Here is a 21,290-nt window from a genome sequence, read left to right as displayed (position 1 = left end):
CCCCCACTATCAATCCATGGATCCAGGCCAATCCTGCCCAGCGTTCCATCGTTTATTCTCCATACTAGATTATCTCGGATGAGGGGAAGGGAGTGTATCAGGGCCTTCCATATTGATGAACATCCCTTCGTTGTCCAAGATGGTAATCTAGCCCAATCCAGAATATTCTGAGGCCAAATGTATTTGTGATAGGATACTTGTGCCCATAGATTTTGACTGGTTAATAGTGTCCATCCCATCTTAGCAGCAAGAGCCATAGCGAAGTCGTGTAGGTCTTTGAGACCCCAGCCACCCCATTTTTTGGGCAAGGTGATTTTCTTCCAGCTTATCCAAGCAAATATTCTTTTGTCCTGATTTCCATTCCAGAGGTATCGGTTGCACAGCTGTTTCAATCGTCCTAGAATATTCCTCGAGTTCCACGCAAGTGCCATCCAGAAGATCGGGGTAGCCTCTAAGACAGACTTAATGAGTACCAATATGCCAGCCCTAGATAGGTATCTGAAACTCCATCCTGAGAGTCTTTTTTCCAATTTGGCGACCAACCACACCCAATCAACAATTCTTTGACAAGTAGGCTTCAGTCTGAATCCCAAATATTTGAGACCTCTATCCAGAGGGAGAACATTATAGGGAAATATCTGAAGGGCTAGCTGGGATTCCTGTACCAAAGTGCTGGAGTATGTGATAGAGGATTTAGTCTGATTTGGAAGCATACCTGTAGTAGCAGAAAAAAGTAGAAGGATCTTTGAAAATGACCGAGAGTCTCGAACACTGCCATCAAGAAGGATAAGTACATCGTCCACAAAGAGCAGATGTGTGAGGAAACATAAATCGGATATGCGAAGACCCCGAACATCTCCAGATCTCTTTGCAGAGTCTATGAGACGACTAAGGCCTTCCATGACCAGTAAGAAGAGCAGAGGTGAGAGGGGGCATCCCTGTCTCAGTCCCCTTTCGGAATGAAAAAAGGGTGAGGCCGAACTATTTATGAGGATGCTGAAAGTAGGGGAGGATATACAGGCCATGGTCCATGAGATGTAGGAGTGTGGAAAGCCCAAGTGGATTCGGATCATTTTGATATAGAGCCAGCTGACCCTGTCAAATGCTTTTGAGAGGTCAATTTTGAGGAGGATGCCTTTTAGGTGCTTGGACCATATAGAATGTATAGCTTCTTGGGCCAGGCCTATGGCCTCATGAATCTGTCTAGATTCAAGGAAAGCAAATTGTTGTGGGGCAATGGACCTGGAGAGGATTGGTCTAAGACGATTTGCAATAGTCTTAGAGATGATTTTGTAGAGGCAATTGCACAAAGAGATAGGCCTGTAGTCATCAAAGGATTCAGGGGTATCAGATTTTGGAATGAGAGCAATGAAGGTAGAATTGATGGCATGGTAGATGGATCCTGTAGCTCTGCTCTCCTCCACCACACTCAGCAGGTCCTGCCCCAGGACATCATAGAAGGCTAAATAAAATTCAATGGTCCATCCATCCGGGCCAGGGCTCTTATCTTTTTTGAACCACTTCAGTACTCCTTCCAGCTCCCCTGTCGAAACCGGATCATTTAGAGCCTCCACATCCTCTTCCTCAACAAATCTCGGGAAGTGATTTGCCACATTGATGATATCAGGTAGATTAACTTCACGGGGACACTTGTAGAGTTCCCTGAAGTGGGAGGTGCCCAGATGAGCGAGCTTGTTAAAAGTGTCTGCTATTTCGCCATCTGGTGTGGGGAGCTTCCAGATAGTATTTGATACTTTCCTGCCCTTAGCAAAGCTATGGAAGAACTTCGTGTTATCATCCCCAGCTTGTATCCATAATGCCCTACTCCTCAATCTTATGGATTCCTCTCTCTCTTTGAGGATTTTTGCTTTTTGATTCTCCAATTCAATCAGCCTGCATTTATCTGCTGCTGTAATGAACCCCAACCCCCTTTCGTCGGTGAGAGAGCATAATTCAGCTTCAATATGGGTTAGTTGTGCGATGTCTCGAGCCTGTTTCTCCTTTGCCCATACAATAGATAGATGCTTAATTTCCGAGAGGTTCCTGCATAATCCTTTAGCCAGTGATTCTAATCCATTGATAGGGTGAGAGGACCAGTAATCGGTTATCATCTTGATATATGATGGGTCCTTCAGCCAGGTATGATTAAATTTGAAAGGTGCTTTGGGCTTTTTGGAGGGACCCTGAATCTCCAGGTATATTGGAGAGTGATCCGACCAACCCCCCGAGCCAACCCATTGTTTGTAATGTTGCAGTCGCTGAAGAAGTGCCTCCTTCATAAGGAATCTGTCAAGTCTACGGGCTAGTGCAGCGTCCCCCACCCGTCTGTTCCTCCAAGTGGGAAGAATTTTCTGCATGGGGATATCCACAAAGTTTGATTGTTCAAGCAGATTGGTCATGAAGTCTGTAATGGAGTCAATTTGTGCCGCCGATCCCCATGACTCCCTGTAACCTAGAGAGAAATTAAGGTCTCCTCCGATAACAACCCGGTCTTCGCTCATCATGGTAAGATGTAGAAGATTCTGCCAGAACGATTCTCTGTGGGTGCAGGGGGCATATACATTGACTATTCGAAGGATCGTGCCTAGTTCAGCTGAGAATATGTCAAGCCCCAAAAATCCCGATCCCCCCTTAGTCGAATCCACCTTAATAGAGCGAGGGTTAATTCCAATGGCCAGACCACCAGAACGGCCGACGGCATCAAGGGCAGAGTAGATCCAGCCAGGTGTCAAGGCTTGCATGGCTCGAGTAATCTGATCTGCGGAACAGAGGGTCTCTTGAAGCATGATAATATCGATAGGTTCAGATTCTATGAGCCTCTTCATGGCTAGTTTCTTGGAGGAACTAGCCAATCCTCTGCAATTGAAGGATAGGCACTTCATGGGGGAACACCTCTCGGGGTATGGCCTGCTCTAAGGACCCCGTCAATGGTGGATTGCCGACCTGATACAACCTCTGCCCCGGCTTGTTTAATAGCCTTTGAAAGATGTGATTTTCTACCCCTGGTAGGCAAGGTCCCAACCTCTGGTACCGCAATGCCCAGGCCCGAATGTCTGATGGGTGGCTCTTTGGCTAGAAACCTGGATCAGAGGAAATATGTATGAGGAGGGGAGGGTTCCGAGGGTGATAGGGGGGGGCTAGCCAAGGGGAGGAAGTGGTAATAATGGGTTCTGTGGTGCATATGAGGTGGGGGGATGCTAATGCACAGTGAACCATGGAGGTCTGAGAGGTGGAGCCACATTCATTCATAACATCAAAAGAAGAAAATATGGGGGATGAAAGAGTACCCGAGACCATACCAGCTTCTGCTGCCGAGCGAGCCCTGGTCCTTGGCGGAGAGGGTTGCCGCAATCCCAGATCGACCGCAGGTGAGGTTGTCGCTGGGGGCAGTCCCGAAGAGGTAGGTCGAGTGGTGATAGGAGATGCCGTTCTGGTTGGAGCCGGTGTAACCCTCGGAGATTCCTCTGCTTTCTTGATGAGTGGACAATCCTTGATGAGGTGCCCAACTTTGTGACATCGCCTGCATCGGAAGGGGACTCCTTCATAATCAAGGATCTGCACCCTGATACATTTTCCCCACTGAAGAGTGATCTGTTCTTCGAGTCCATCACGGGTGTCTAAATGGACCAATATACACACTAGGGTTCGGTTCCTAGATTCAACAAAAGTGCGATCGTAATCCAGGTATGTCCCCAGGGCATTCCCGATCCTAATGAAGACTTCTTCGGCCCAAAATTGCAGTGGGAGGCCTGGCAGGCGCACCCATATCGGTCCGGCTCCGATCTGTTCGTGTTCAGGATCAAAAAGGGGGCTCCATCTCTTGAGGAGGACCGGGGCCATTTCAATATGCCAGTATCTGGCCAGAACCAGATTTGTGTGACTTTCCTTGGAGAAATGTAGGGAAAACCATCCTCTGGGGAGAACATGGACCACAGGAAGGTCGAATAGAACACCGCCCCAGATTTCCTTCACCCATTGTGTGAGCTGCTTCGCCGAGTATGCCCTGCCCCGGACATGCCCTACCAGAACAGTGTTGGCCATGTCCATGAGATCGCTGAGAGACTTAGATTCGTCGAACCTAATGGTGATGTCTTTAGCCGTAGCCTTTATGCACTTGGTCTTTTTTTTGCAGGTGCGAGGAGCCGACGAATGGTCGACCAGGGGATTAGTTATATCGTCCAGAGATGAGGGTTTTGCGGGCTTGATTTTAACATTAGGAGTTTCGAAGCAGCCGGAAGGACGGGTTCCCGAAGATGATGGAAATGCTGTAGAGGGTACCGGCGGGGGGGGGGGGGGTGAGGGCGCCGAAAGGAGAGGGTGGGAGAGCGGATCAAAAGAGGGCGAAGGGGGAGTGTGTGTAGCCAGAAAATGCAGAGAGCCCGGCGAGAGCGGGGGCACCTCAAATTGCGGAGAATCGATAGGGTTCGTTCCTGCAATAGACTGAGGAGTGCAGTGAGCGGGCAGCGAGACGGTAGGCGGGTACTGCGGCAGATCCGGTGCATTCGTTGATGAGGAAGGTGCGAACTGCGAGCAAGCAGCGAACCTAGGGTTCCCGAATATAACCTTGTCCGGTGTAGGTTCCTCCGAGTAGTCCACCGCCTCTAGCTCCATATTGTCTGCCATAACTGTCTCCTGAACGACGACCGAAAGCGACGGGTGGAGAATCCAATGGTGGAGCTGATGCTTGAGTGTCCCTGAGCAATGACCGCGATGGTGATGCTGTGCGATATCAGTAAAAAACCCTAGCCGCGTCGATTCTGCAATCAATCTCGGTGAAACCCTTTAGCCGAGACCTTCACGTGTGCGCGCCATCATAGGCCCCACTAGGAAGCATCCTCAGCAGCCTCTAATTGAATTGCCTCAAAAATCTTCCAAATTCCTTTGTTTTGAAGAAATTTCTGTTTTCCCACCCCGGTTTTCAGTTTCTCCTTATTTCTCCCATGTAGTTAAATGCCCATTCCCATAACCATACATTTAACAGACTGAAAAAAATAAATATTGCTGAAAACACAAATTCTGGAAAATTTTCAGAATGCTGGAAATTGCAGAATTAAAAAATCAGCAATCAAAAACAGCCATTAAAACACATTAAAACACTGATATTTTTGGTCAACTTGACCCTGGAAAAACCCCCTACAACTCTTGGGGAAAACCAGTTTGAGAGCTCTTCTTTATTTCTGAAAATTGCCTTTTTACAGTGAGAATTATTCAGCAAAAAATCAGCAAGCAAATTTACAACTTATCTCCTTTCCTGTGCCTCACAGCAATCTGGAAATTACAGCAAACATGACAGCAATAAATGCTGTACGACCTCCGTTTTGTGTGCAGAAAAATCAGCAAACTGCTCCTCGATGTTTGTGCAAAAATCTGCCTTTCACTATGTGCTGAATCAGCTGTACAAATCTGCTCAACTGCTGCCTTGGAATGTGTGCCAAGCTGCTGTCTCCTTCTCCTTCCTGCTCAGAAATCTCTCTTGCTCTCTTGCTCTCCTTCTCCCAATCTACTCATGAAAGAATGAATGACCTTTTCCTCCTTTAATATAACTCCAAGTGACTTTTGGGTGATCCAAGTGACTTTTGGGTGATCTCTAAATCCAATGGCTGAGATTAAATGCTCATTTAAATCTCACTTTCTATTTTTTAATTCACCCCACTTTAATAAAGACCCACTTAGTCATTTATTTCCAAAGTCACTTTTCCTTTCTAATTTTTCATTGACTTTATAAAAGTCACTTTAAAATTAGACTTAATAACTTTATCACTTGAAGTCACTTTTAAATTAGATTTAACTTTATAAAATTATAAAGTCACTTTAGGAGAAAAATTAAATTCTTTTGGACACTTTTCCCTAGGCCAAAGATCAAAGCCTAAGGGAACCACCTGTCCTCTGGTACCAAATTTCAACACTCCCTCTTACCGAGGAAGGTGTTCCTCACCACACCCATCTTGTCTCTGAAGTAGACATGCTTGCCCCGTGGTAAGGCTTTGGTAAGGACATCTGCAACCTGTTCATCAGTGGAAATATACTCAAGCTTCACAGCTCCCTTCTGAACATAGTCTCTAATGAAATGATATCTGATCCCGATATGCTTTGACCTGTCATGAAATACTGGATTCTCCGTGAGTTTAATGCAACTCTGATTATCACAGTAAATCACTGAAGGTCTCAACGGCTGACCAAATAAGCCAAACAACATCTTGCGAAGCCAGATAGCCTCACAACTAGCTAGACTGGCTGCCATATACTCTGCTTCCGCTGAACTAAGTGCTACTGACTGCTGCTTTCGGCTGAACCATGACACTACTGCTGAACCCAACCCAAAACAACACCCTGAAGTGCTCTTCCTATCAGAAGCACAACCTGCCCAATCAGAATCAGTGTATCCTGCCAATCTCACTCCATCTCCCTGCCTGTAGTCCAGACCATAATCCACTGTCCCCTGCAAGTACCGCAAAATGTGTTTTGCAGCCACCCAGTGAACCTTCTTAGGCTCACACATAAACTGACTCATCGTGTTGACTGCAAAACAGATATCTGGTCTAGTGTTGACCAAATACATCAAGGAACCAATCAGCTGCCTGTACAATGTGGGATCCACCAACTCGGAATATGGTAGGGGTTTGAAGATGTTCATGTAGACACAACTACGCACATAAGAGATGCACCTAGCCTGTTTTGTGGCTTCTGAGATTTTGACAAAATCCCCCAGTGTATTACTGAAATTGATGATGATTTCTTCATCTCAAAACTTTCAAGGTAGGTAGGACATGCAAATCCATATTGGTGCAGTTGTGAAGTCCTCCTAGTCCAAAAAAGGTGGATTGCTCAGAATAAAAAATACAGTCCAACCAAATTAAAAAAATATGGACCATTCTTGAAAATTCTCCTCATGGGATCTTCCATACTAGCAAAGAAAATGTGGTGAAGAAACCCTTAACTCTGTGGTCAAACTTGATCAGACCATTTGGTTTCCAGTTTTGCTGGGTACACACATTGAGGGCCTTCGCAGAGGACCAAATCCCCATAAATTTTCCAATGAGGGCATTTTCTTTCTTATATTGAATATATTCTTCAATGCATGTGGATCAAACTTTGAATTGTGTGTCATCCTTCTTGCAGTGATCTCCAAAATTGTGCTGACAAGAATACCTAGGTCATTTACCCTATATAGGCTTATTCCTATGAGGAAAACGACACCCATTTTACCCCCAATTAGTATCCACCAATCAAACAATAATACATGGATTGACAAAGCTTGCCCGACTCCTGAGGCAACTCTAGACTGAGGTAGGGGAAATCACAGAACCATGTTGTGCCATTAAACATTGGTCAATGAATACGTTGGGCTACATCCATGCTGAACTGTGCCGCAGTAGATAATCCCTTGACCATTCTGGCTTCAATCCACAAGGCAAAGGTTGGAAAATCAGGTGTTGAATATTCAATTGTGAAAAGGCCAGTGTTAGCGGATTTGAATGTTAGATGGTGCAACACCTCATTGACCAACTTTGTGGACACTTGTTGGATGTTAATAAAATTATCGTATCTACTCTTTGTATATATTTTCTGTTGTAAAAACATTTTGATCCCAAAAAACAGATGAGAACTCTCATAAATATGTATTTTATAATTGTAACATCAGGAGATTTGGTCAAATACGATTTCCCTTCACTTTTCTAATAAACTGCTTAATACAATAGAGTATACAGATGTATAATTTGACAATCTCCTCTTATCCTTGCATACTTGCAAGTTGCTCTTTGTTTACTTGTATGTGAGTATTTTGTATGTTGTTACTGTATTCATATTAATTGGTATCAGAGTGGAAAATTGGGTACAAATTCCTCTTAATATCAAGAAATTGATGAGGGTTAGTCCCTTGTTCCTATTGGAATTAAGTCTAATTATGTATTATGTTTGCATTTTATATTCTTTGTACTTTATATATTTTATTTCATTAACTGTTTGTAAATATTTCTTGGGTGGCTTGGTCAAAGATGCTAACTTTCCCTTGATCTTTTTTTTTCCTCCTTGTATGTGAGTTTTTCAATGGATCTTTTTAGAAGAGCGACAACTTTGTAATTGGTCTCAACCATGAAGTTGCTACACAATAAAATATCAGCTTAGTGTGATTATGACTACCCTGGTATGGTAAGATATTGAAAAACCCCAATCACGAAAATTGCAGTGACTTTTATTGTTCAGGAGTGACATGTTGCAACTATTATTGTGCATTAATTATGTGAGAGATTGCTTGATTCAAGATGAGAAAAGTGGCTGCTGGCTTTCCTGTTTATATGTCTATTCCCCTTGTGTCCTCTAGGTTAGCCTGATCATAAATAAGGCAGCTTGCTATTAATTGCAATGCAACAAGGTGACCTTGTAATAAATACATGTACGGTAGCATGCATAAGTATGGACTGACAACCTTGTATTGGATCATAACATAATAATCTATTTTTTGCTTCACTTTTGTTATGAAAATATATTTTCTTTTCTTGGCAGTAAGACTGGTCTCTGCATTTTGTTGTCTTGTTCTTTCCATTATCATTCTCCGGATGGTCATAACATTTTATGTGGCTACATTTATATTGTAATTTTGATGACCATGGCTCACCATACTACATAGTTAACCTGTGGTTCTTCTGTTTTCCTGCTAAATCATGATTGATAGGCAACCCTATTTTATGTTATTAAACATAATTATTCACATGGGCATTCCTTATCGGTTTCCGTGTACAAGTACTTGGATATGGATGCATTACTATGTTGTTGAGAAAGTGGACACCTTACAGAACATCCTAAAACAGCTCACAAGTCACAACTACTACCAATGCTAGTTTTTGCTTAAAGATAACTACTTTAACCACCAAAATCATTTAGTTTTATGTGGCGGAGATCATTTCAGCCCTCAAGGGTCACAGGTATATTGATCTTAAGCATTGTGGAAAGATATTATAGGATAAGAAACAGCCCAGTAATCTGTTCAACTGTTCAATATCTCTCTGCTGGCATGGATCAACATGCAATATAACATTAGGGATTTGACAATTGGTGTGCACTGAATATAACATCTTGATGTATATTATATTATTATTATGGTGTTGGAACTTGGTACTAGCAGTAATTTGATTGGACTAAATTGTTGTAACATTTGAATAGTACAAACATATGAACTGTATGATTAGTATAGCCTATCCGTTTTAATTAATTGAAGTCTACAATGGGTTTCCCAAACCAAACTAGCTATTGGAATATGTTTATGATGGTAATTTAGACTGACTTTAGTTTTCTCTTGTGTTGTACCCCAGGCACACCCATGGTTTAGAGGAATTCAGTGGGACAAATTGTATGAGATGGAAGCTGCATTCAAACCTGTTGTCAATGGGGAGTTAGATACCCAAAACTTCGAGAAATATGATGAGGTAAGGTCAAGTTTGCTTTTTTTCTTTTTAATATTTCATATTTTACTTCAAAATTAAATTAATACTTCATAGAACAGAAAATTTAGATCACATGACAACAAGAGTGTCTTTTTAATGTTTATTAAACTGCTACATTTTCTATAACGTTTAACTAGGTTAGCCTGATATCTATTTTTTCATCGATTGTTCAATTGTAGTTCATGGATGTGGATACAAAAGAATATGCTGCTATATGTTTACTACACGCCCAAGCAATGCAATATTTTTGGGGGTTGTTAATCTTGTTGTCTTTGTTAAAAAATGTCGTATTTCAAAATGGATCACTAATAAGATAAGATAGTTTTATTATTGTCCAACGATGACCACAAAAGCAGGTCAATGGGACTGAAGGATATATCCAATATGAGTACAATGTGGGAGTGCAAATGCAACTCCTAGAAACTGCCAAAGCTAAAACTAGGATAAAATGAAGTAAAGAAGGATACAGCAATAGGACAACCTCAAGAACATGTATATAACCAGATCAAAGGCCCCTAGTGATTTGTAAGACTCAGTGAATAAGTCCAGGGCTGGAGGATGATGATGTCAAGAACAATGTTACACGAAGTGGGGACTTTTTTTGGACGCAGGTACACAAGAGTGTCATTTCCTAAAATTCTAGGAAGCGAAGTGTCTACTATATATACATTTTTATTTTTTTGCATTTATATTAAAAAAAATTTCCAAAATACCAAATTAGTTGTAGAAGATATGAAAACATGCATATTTGTACATAAATCACGATAGATATGGCATCCATTGTACATCAGTGATCAATTATTTTAAGCATCAACCATCTAGAATCTTGATTCTTCTCCTCTTGTGTTGCCTTTCCCTCTACCTCTACCTCGATTGTCTAGGGATATTAGTCAACATTGCCCAATTTTGATCAAACTACCTAATCCAAGCCTTAAAATATAGTGGAAAAAGCTTAACATGCTTGATCAATGATTTTGACTTGATTGAAAGGTAATTTTCATCTAAGGCTATGACAAAGGAGTTTAACAATTAACACCACCAACACTAGGTACATGAGCACATATAGGGCTTGGTGCTTTTGATTAAATGTCAATCGCATACCCTCATACATGATATAATCTAATGAAATGCTAGAATCTCATTGATCTTGAATTCCTGAAAACTGTTAAGTCTATTGAATTTTGAATAGGATATGAAATTCCATTTTCTCCATATGAAGTCCAATGAGCTGTAACCACTCTCAAACAACCCGAGTCATTTTATGGTAATGTTAAAGATTTAAGTAAAATGATGAAAATGAAAGATAAAATGCATTTAGGAAGCATCTATTGAATAGGATATGAAATTCCATTTTTTCCATATGAAGTCCAATGAGCTGGAACCACTCTCAAACAACCCGAGTCATTTTATGGTAATGTTAAAAATTTAAGTAAAATGATGAAAATGAAACATAAAATGCATTTAGGAAGCATCTAAGGAGCATCAAGGGAGCACCTTGGGAGTGTTTGGGAAGCCCCAACCCAAGTCATGTCAAAGAAAAAATAAATTTAGAACTCCGCGGAACTGCCCACCTCCCTTTGGATCCCTTGTGGTCCGTGCTGATCCGTGCCAGAACCTCCATGGATCTGAGGCAGATCCTTTTTCGGATCTGCAGACCAGGAATCTGAAATCGCAGATCGGGCTTGCCTCAAAATCAGATCCACAGTTCCATTGGAGAATCGTCCATGGATCCATATGGGACGCGGTTGTGGCCCTTGGATCCTTGGGGGGGGGGGAAGGATTGTGCAAAACTGGTTGAGAATGCCTGATTTTGATAGTTGATGACAATGGGGCTGATAGTGGCATTGGCTCATTATCGGAGACCTATGGATTCAACGAGGTGTCTGTATGTACAATCTTGGGGTAGGAATGAGGGATACTTGTAATATCCCCATTTTTGGTTTCCCTATGTTGTGGTCATGATGGACTTCCAGGGTTGGTGACAAGCAAGTCACAAGAGCGAGATTATGTCATTAGTGGGCCCGAAGAGTTTTGAAGGAGTTTTTTGGGGTCTGGCGGGGTTCACTTGATATATTTCATCATCACGGTCAGTTCTGCACAATTCTTTCTTGGTTTTGTTGCATTCTAATGATTCTCATAAAACAGGGTTATGATCAAGTAAATTTTAATTATATAAGCTAAAAGTGTGATTTGGAGCAGATTATTTGGAGAACCACCTTAGTGCTCGTTGGAACCAGGCTGCATAGATCTATAGGATGGGATGGCGAAAAGCAATGTTCCACCAAGACTTTGGTGCGGGGAGACGCGGGTGCGGGGAGACGCACAGGGGGGACGTGTGGGAGTACCCTCAAATTTTAGGGAAATTTCGGGGGTGCGGGGAGTCGTCGAGGTATATATATATATATATATATAATTCAAGTTCATATTCATTGTTCACTGTTCAATAATGAAAGCATAAAAATATTAAATAGACAATTGAAATTTGAATCATTGATCCATCCTCATCATTCATTTTGATACATACATCATTCATATGACATACTCAAGTGACAAGTCTCATTATTGAATTAATTATTATTCATACATACCATGAGATTCGAAAAGCAAAAATAAAAATCAATAATAAAATATTCAAATACATTGATTGATATCATTCATCATTCAATGGTTCATCATTCTACAATCTACATTGATTTAAAAACTAAATTCATCATTCATCATTCTAGAATCTAAATTGAAAGCAAAACATACTAGTATATTTTCAAAGTTTGAACACTAAATCTATATAACTCAAAGTTTCAAAGTTCAAACTCAAAAATAGTTAAGAGTGAAATGGAAATGACTTTGGGTTGAAATGAAATGAGCTTTTAACTTTAAGGTTTAGGCTTTTAAGTTTTAGTTATTTAGTTTTAATTTTAATTTTTTCTTTAGACTTTTAAGTTTTAGTTATTTAGTTTTAATTTTAGTTTAAAAAAAAAATTAATGGTTTTGATTTTTGAATTTTTGATTTTGAATTTTGAATTTTTAAGTCTTATTAGACAAATTTAAAGGGGGACGCCTAGGGGCACCCTTTTTGGGGAGTCTAGACTCCCACACTGAAGGGGGACGCCCAGAAGCACCCTTTTTGGGGAGTCTAGACTCCCACACTGAAGGGGGACGCCCAGAAGCACCCTTTTTGGGGAGTCTAGACTCCCACACTGGGGAAACGCACCCCCTTGCGTCTCCCCAAGACTCCCCAAAAAGGGTGCGTGGGGAAACGCACCCCCAAGAGACTCCCCGTCCCGGGTGCGAGGGGTGCGCGCACCCGACCCTGGGGGACGCGTCCCCGTGGAACACTGGTGAAAAGTGACTTACAGTGACCGGAGAAAGCATGGAGGCAGATTATTCTTTCTCTGCGATTAAAAATGACTTTAATTAGTCACTTTATTAAACAAAAGAGAGGAAAGTGCTAAATTGGAGAAAAAGACCAAAAGGGGAGAAGTGACTTAAAATAAAATAAAGTGTCCCTTCAATAAAATAAAAAGGGGATTCTACTAGGATAGAAATAAAATAATAAAATAAAAGTGCTTCTAGAAGGTTGGAGAGAGATCCATACTCTTTAAGAGAGGGGAGAGCAAGTCACTGGAGGCATCTCGGATTCGGTATATTTTCTTGGGAAGTTCTGAGAACTTGGTTTTCAGGCCTAGAGAGCCTAGGACGAAAACCTTTGGGTTTCTTGGTGTGTGGAGGAAACCCCAACTCACTACTGTGGATATTTCATTCAGAATTCTCATAGAGCTTCATTGACATTAGTTGTTGAGCAGATCTGTGGATTGGAGTGGGGATCAACCAGATCTCCAATTTGGATTTCATTTCCAGTTGCAGTTTCAGGAGGCCAAAGCAGTATTGCAGCAGAAATTCTTGGAGGTTGTATTGTTTATTTTGGAGTGGGTGTTCAGCTATTATCAACCATTTAAATATCTTGCTGGTGTTTTCACAGTTTCCATGTAATATCATATTCCAGTTAATATTATAAGACTGAGTTTTGCCGAGTTGCTGCTATTTCTCGTGTGTATTTTGATTTGCCGCATTTCTGGGTTTCACATTGCAAAATTGATTTATTGTTTATGGGGTTTTCTTGCTCAATTTTTGCAAAAGTTCCATGGTATTATTTAAGTCTCTTGCAAATTAACTTGCATAAATTTTCTGAAGAATTCTGAAGGGAAGGTTTACTGAAATTTCTAGAAAATAATTAAAAAGATTATCACAATACCCCTAGCATCCGAGGCTGAAGGAAAGAAGCTTCTTGATTAGTCTCTGGCTTTTCCACTGGGGCTAGGGACCATATTTTTGTTTGATGTAGATAATTTATTTTTAATATATAAATCTCATATCTTTCATATATATTTTTTCCAAATAATTAATTCTAATGGTCATTGTTTCTTATATTTAAAGTAAATTCTATATTCCAGCATTCATGTATTTCCTTTTAAGACTTGGAGCATAATTACCTACGATATATCACTGGCATCCTCTATAATTTCAAAAAGGGAATAGAAATCTTAACTGTCCTATCTGGGCTTGAAACAACATAGTAAGCCTCATCTGGCTCTAAAACTGTAAGAATTTATTTACACCATTACGTATTAAACAATTAGAGAAATTCTCCTTTTAATGACGGCCCTGTCTAACAAGCTTCAACACAATTAGAACCATTTGAAGATGGAATGGGACAAATCAAGTGTCATAGTTAGAGCACATTACTGCTGGTACCGATTCTCCAACCTTGGACCCACATTCCCTTCTCTACCTGCAAACTCTATTTGGAAAGAGAATCCACTACTATCACCTGTGTGTTGTTTTTGCTACACATCATATATGTGACTTATATAAAGACATCTTCTGCTGTTTTCAGCTGATTGTAGATCTGAGCAAGTACTAGGTTTTCCGTCCTCAAAAGTCCCATCTTCCGGTTTCTTATTTTTTGTAGCTTTTCAACATTGTATTCTTCAGGTTTGAACAACAATTTCAGGGTCATTGGCTTAGCATAGTTATTTGAACCTGAACAGAATCCAGTCTTGACTCTAATGAAACGGATTTCAGATAGATGCAGTACCCCTATAGTGCCACAGGGATGGATCCCCTTGCTTGGCATCATCAAAATATCGCCAAGAACCAGTGTTGCCAATTGGCACCTCTGATATATGCCTTATATTTTTGACCTCTACTGAGATTCTCCGAAAATCGAGAAGAGAAGATCCAGATTAGATATATATGACACTAAATCGAAGCCCATACCAGGAAATTAGCTTTTACGAGAAGAGTGAGAGCAGAAAAAGATAGAGGGAGAAGAAACGGAAGGAAACAACAAATGTTCTAGGACAAGGAATAGGAATTAGATCAGATGTTCAGAAAAAAAAAGTAGAAGATCAACAAACTGGTTAAGTAGACTGCCAAAAAATTAATCTAATCTGAGTTGAACATTGAAATGTAGGAATCTGATGGTAATTACTAATTATATCTAGCAGAGTTTAGCTGCACCCCCCAGGCAGTAGCCAAAGGCCAAGCCCAAAGTAATTTAGGTCTCTTACATCAAATCAATTCTTTAAAGAGTCTTCAACTGCATTCCCTTGCCATAAGTCCTTACCTTCTGTCATAACCTCAATCTCTGACCAGACCATTCTTGTAAAAGGGCATTACAAAAGATGAAGAATGGTCTCCTGATCCTATTTCTAGAGTGCAAATTTATTGGGTTTTTGCCTACTCCTTTGCAGTGCTTCGTAATTCAAACCTTATCATTCAATGCTAGCCATATAAAGGTGTAGACATGTTTTCATTGGGGTCCTAATCTTCCATTAGTTTCCACCACCAGATGGGATTCCCTTGTTCGTTTTTTGCAAACATTGCCCTGTAACCAGTTTTGCAGTGTACATTCCTAAAATTGGGTTTTTAGAGCACATCAGTCATCATCCTCCTCTCTAACCCTGACCAGACTTCGGATCATGGGTTTGTTACAATAGATCAAGGGTGGCGCAAAAGATCAAACAAGTTGCCAAGCTGTTCAGAATTCATTGGCCTGCCCTGGAAGGGCAGCTGTCTGTAAAGAGCAGCCTTGCAAGTAATATGGGAGTACCCTCAAATTTTAGGGAAATTTCGGGGGTGCGGGGAGTCATTGAGGTATATATATATATATATATATATATATAATTCAAGTTCATATTCATTGTTCACTGTTCAATAATGAAAGCATAAAAAGATTACATAGACAATTGAAATTTGAATCATTGATCCATCCGCATCATTCATTTTGATACATACATCATTCATATGACATACTCAAGTGACAAGTCTCATTATTGAATTAATTATTATGCATACATACCATGAGATTCAAAAAACAAAAATAAAAAGCAATAATAAAATATTCAAATACATTGATCGATATCATTCATCATTCAATGGTTCATCATTCTACAATCTACATTGATTTAAAAACTAAATTCATCATTCATCATTCTAGAATCTAAATTGAAAGCAAAATCCTTTTTGGGGAGTCTAGACTCCCACACTGAAGGGGGACGCCCAGAAGCACCCTTTTTGGGGAGTCTTGGGGAGTCTAGACTCCCACACTGGGGAAACGCACCTCCTTGCGTCTCCCCGAGAATCCCCAAAAAGGGTGCGTGGGGAAACCGCACCCCCAAGAGACTCCCCGTCCCGGGTGCGTGGGGTGCGAGGGGTGCGCGCACCCGACCCTGGGGGACGCATCCCCATGGAACATTGTGATAAACCGAGTTCTAGACTGGAATTCTATGATTTGGAAGTTAGTTTTTTATTGTGTTATACAGAGATTGTTTATACTGAATTCTTGTGCATGCATAGCTATTAGTTGGATTCTTTTGGATACTGACAGTTCGTGATCAGATCCAATATACAATATCCCATTTTTTGAGATTTTGAATGATCCATATTCTTTTATTAGTGCAACATATCCTATATTTAATAAAATAAAGAGCAGGTTGATATTGCAATAGTTCAACTGTGGTCTTGTTGAATACCTAGTGTTTACATTCTGTATATAGTTGCGATTTGTTCCCATGATGAGGAATTTTTAGATGGAGTTGAATTGTCCTATAGAAAATCAGTATCATCAAAATGTCAAAGACTTGTATGATGATTAAACATCTTCTCTATCTTTTTTGTTTTCATAGGTTGAGCCTCCACAGCTGGTGCCATCAAGATCTGGACCTTGGCGTAAGGTAGTTTGTTTCCTTGCATTCATGGCCTTTGAGCAAATGTATTTTGTGTTCAGTATGTCATAGAAGATTTTCAATAACTTGTGTAAATGAAACAGTTTGGATTCTAGCATGTTATTAATAGTGACAAGTGTGTAGGTCAATTTTCTCAGTTATGTCCATGTTACTCATATTATGACAACTAATTGCTAATAGAGGATATGATAGTTGGGTGTTAAAGCATAGCACCACATGATCTTTTCGCTCTAGAAGGATGTTCTAAACTTGACATATGCTAGAAGTAGATGAGCAGGGGATTGAGAAAAAGGTGGTTCAAAGTTCAATAGCTCCACCCATGTTATATCTTAAAGAAAGAATAATCTTCGTTTCTAAAAAATAAGCAACTGCCAAAGTCTACTCGGTTAGAATCAGTTGATGGAAATTTCATTGAAGGTTGAGTTAACAAGCACAAAATTATTTCAAACAAATATTTTTGTAATTTTGTATATGAATCACACAAATCCTTTCAATGTAATGGGATTGAGCCAGAAACTAGTGACGAAGAAGGACATCATTTACAAAATAGGATATCAACATTTGCTAGTGATTTGGCTTGGCTATAATTTAAGCATTACAGGTTTTTATATTAGAAAGATGAACATTCAATATACATCTTTTATACCCTTTCGTTCTTTTGTTTACAGAGGTAAATAATTATCTGTAAATATATGATGTATTTTTCAACAAAAAAGATGAAATTTGGTTAAGCTCATATCACAGAACGGACGGTAATGCATGCATCTTCCTTCAAATCCATGGCTCTCGGAATTTATGCATAATACATATGCATCTTCTTGCGAACTCATGGCTCTTGGAATCTATGCATTTGGGTTTTATGAGCTAGAAGCATTTTGGAATTGTTATGCGGCAGTACTATAGCCTTTGTATGTTTGAGCCCAAATTTTCATTTGCCCTCCACTAGTGAGTTGCAATGACTTTACAGCGGACATGAATATGCTTTTGATTAAATTACAAGAGCAGTTGATAGGGTAAGTAAACGTTTGAAAGGTCTCATCCATTGTTCCCTTTGAATTTGCATGCCACTTGCCACCTATTTGAGTTTGAAATTTATGATTTTCTTATATGTAGTTCAATGGGTTATTGAAATGCAATCATCTTGTTCATGTTACATTTAAGAATTAGTATCACCTCCAATTACTAGCATTCATCTTTACAGATAGTTCTCTCTAGGTAAAATCTCCCTTCCTAGAAACACATGCTTTGTTTAAAAGATTCATCCTCTACCTAAGATTGAGATGTAAAGAGCAACATTTCAAGCATTGTCATCAGAAAACAATTGAGGAAGGTCTTGACCTAGAGACATTGAAAATGTTGACAGAAAAATCGGTGAACTGGCAAGCATTAAAATATACAAAATACTATATATATATCAACTCTCTTTGCTCTTTCTATGGGAAAAGTTAATGGCTTAGCCTCTCATAGAGGAAGGCATATGGCTGGAGATAGATGGGCATTGGTGGGTTTCCCACTCTTTGTAGAAAGTTGTGCTGAGGTTTTCACATTAATCTCCTCACTCTTAGTTTTCTTTCTCTCTTTTCACCTACTCATCCTCATGTAATCTCTTAGATGCCCCCTCCACAATATGGTATTTTGTTTCTGCCCTCCTCCATGCAAATTTTAATATAAAATAGATATATTCATGGATGAAGGGGTAATGTTGTGTGGCCTCAAAGCAATGATTGGGGATTCACCCTCTTGGGTGGCCCCATCCTTGGGTATCTAAATGATGGCCTCGTCAGGGTGCGGGCATCATCCATAATCTCCACCCACAGAAATTATAATTATGCATTATGTTCTTTAGGCATGCTTTATGATGTTCTTGGGAAGTATCAAAAAAGGTACAAATGAGGTGTTTCCTAGTGCCTTTGGTTAAGCCTAGGAAAACAAGTGAACCCACCTTTTTAGTGCAACTTTTTGAGATAATTAAAGTCATGTGACTTTGTAGTCACTTCATGAGGTCTAAAAGTACATTGTACTTTTATAATATTAAAGTGACGTCATATTCTTAAAGTGACTTTTCTAGGCAAAAGGTACATGGTACAAGAAGTTGTTAAAGTGACTAGAGGGGGTCATTAATGATGGGGGAAACATGAAGGGGGGTCAATGTGAGAAAATCTCCACCCTCGTTTAAGAGAAGCTGAGATCTAATCTCAGCCCTTGTTTGTAGGGATAGGTCTTCTGATCCTTATGGAGACTAAAATGGGGAAAAATGCAAATATTCTTCATGTGTAGATTTGTAGAGGAGAAGCTGAAGGAGAAGGCTGAGATAGCAAGCACTTGCAGCTAGGAGAGACTGTACAACAACATGCAAACCTAGAGGGTACAAGAGGTACAGCAACTCAAATTGTGGAGAAGACTCAACATGAATTTCAAGGGAGTCGGGCTGCATTTATTGCTAGTCTGATAGTGCAAATTTTGAGAACGAAATTGCCAGACTGAGGCATGAATTTCAAGGGCAGAATTTAGTCTGAGGCATGAATTTTGATAGCATAAAAGTATGACTGTTAGCATGACATTTGAGGGACAAAAGTGCTGAATATTGGTGCAGAATTCGAGGTAGAGAAGTCTAGACAATGGCAAGAATTTCAAAGGCAGAAGTGTTGAACAGTGGCACGAAATTTGAGGCAGATAAGTCTGGATAGTGGCACAAATTTCAAGGGTAGAGGTGTTGGACCGTGGCACAAATTTCTAGATAGCAGCACGGTTTTCAAGGAGCTGGCCTGAATTTATAGGAGGGAGATAAGTACCCCTGTATTGTAATTAATGCTGTAAATTTCTCTGAGAAAAAGCAAATAAAAATCCTCTTCCTACTGGTTTTCCCTTCGGGGTTTTTCCAGGGTCTGATTGACCAAATATCAGTGTCTAAATTTGTTCATGCTTGTGAAATTTATCAGCTGATTTGTGAAAAGTAGTGGTAGCTTCTAGTGTTTTAATTGCATTTATATTCAAGTTTAAATCTCAAGAATGAACAATGGGGTTTGGGCATTAAAATTGATGTGCAAAACAACTTGAAACCGGGTGGGGCTACATGACACAAATTTTCTACATGGTATTAGAGTTGCAGTGGGAGAGGCTTTCCTTGATGACCAGTTGGTCAGGACAACATTGAGTGGTTTTCCCAAGAAGTGGGATGGATTTATTAATGGCATTGTGGCTAGAGAGCACCTTCCGAATTAGAGGAGGATGTGGGATGATTTCATCTAGGAGGAGATCAGGAGGAGTGCCAAGAGTAGCAACCATCATGGTGGTGTTGATGAGGAGGAGAATGTTGCCCTCGCAGCTAAGGGTAAGAAGAAACCCAAGAAGGGGTCCACTATTGGGACCAAGCAACAGAAAGGGAAATAGAGAGTACAAGAGAAGGACATGAGCAAAGTGAGATGCTTTGCTTGTCAGAAGATGGGTCATTATGCCTTTTAGTCCTGTTATCGTTCTATATTTTTGAGGTTGAGGGCGTAAATATATTGGACAACATCAAACCACTTTTGGCGGTGGGATCTAACCCTGCCAACTTCAGAGAGGGATCTCTCTTTATGATTTAGCTTGGTTTTTAAGTTGATTTTAGGCTAGTTATGATTATTCTTGGTTGTTTGTTTGAATTTGTTTGATTGGTTGGTTGGTTGATCTGACCAAATTACTTTCTTTCCATTGGGCTATGGAGTCAAATTACGCTGGACGCTGCACCAAATGTTTAAAAGAGTAATCATAGGGCAAGCTAGTTACATTTACTGGATCTTTTAAATTGAATTATAGAATGGAGAAAATGTGTGTTTCAGCAGTGATTGAAAAGCATTTAAGAATTTCTCAATCAGACTTCAGAAGAAAACATGCAGATTGTAAAAGCAGTGCAAATAAGGCATTCAATAACATATCTGATTTTTCACATCTCCTGTTTTACAATTAGATTTCAGATGATAAACATACGTAGAATAACAGTGGAAACAATAGTTACAACAAGAAAAACATCACTAGTAAATTGCAACACAAGAATATTGTGGAAAGTCCTTTTATTAATGGTGCTCCAGTAGTGTGGAAAAAGTACAATGCTTGATAAAAAGAGTTACGATGATCAGGAACTGACCCTCAATACTTCCACTGAATGAAGTATTTAAACATAATTTGCAAAAAAGATTACAATTAATGCCTTATTGACATGACATTCTATTATTAACTTCAAACTAACATAAATGAAATAATGCGACCAAAAGAGGTGAATTTGGCGAAGTGATTTGGACATCTGGCACTGCTTTGGTGGAGAACAGTTGCTGAGTGGCCACTTATTTGGGTGTTGTGCTGGTGAAGTTGTCCCTTTCTTTAATCCTGGAATTCACACAGTTTATCCCACTGCTCCTCATCTGGAATGGTAATTTTTGTTACTTTGCGGTAGATCTCATCTACCTCGGTATATTGAGTGAATGTGGGTTTTACTACAAAAATGTGCTTTATCTCATGCTGGATGAAACTCATACTACGGATAGTTTCGTAACAAGCTCTCCCTGTCATAGCACCTTTAATATGGGAAGGCTTGGCAGTATCCTTTGCAATGTATTTCAACTTC

The 21,290-nt window shown here is 40.0% G+C and overlaps 1 protein-coding gene across 1 annotated transcript in view; it reads left to right on the top strand.

Annotated features, from left to right (window-relative positions):
* The window catches only part of LOC149235875 (uncharacterized), a 72,688-nt gene extending 55,921 nt beyond the window's left edge, over positions 1–16,767 (top strand). The window contains exons 10-11 of the mRNA XM_089372259.1: positions 9,312–9,425; positions 16,631–16,767. Of these exons, the coding sequence (XP_089228385.1) occupies positions 9,312–9,425; positions 16,631–16,741 (225 nt within the window). The 3' untranslated portion in view covers positions 16,742–16,767. The remainder of the gene's footprint in view (positions 1–9,311; positions 9,426–16,630) is intronic.
* The last annotated feature ends 4,523 nt before the right edge of the window (positions 16,768–21,290 follow it).

This window comes from Pinus tabuliformis, chromosome 8, assembly GCF_031772625.1.
Source record: "Pinus tabuliformis cultivar Carrire ecotype Pingquan chromosome 8, CPIR1, whole genome shotgun sequence".
In the NCBI taxonomy this organism is placed as follows: domain Eukaryota; kingdom Viridiplantae; phylum Streptophyta; class Pinopsida; order Pinales; family Pinaceae; genus Pinus; species Pinus tabuliformis.
The sequence above is the reverse complement of the archived record's forward strand: the minus strand, read 5'-3'. Positions and strand labels throughout refer to the sequence as shown.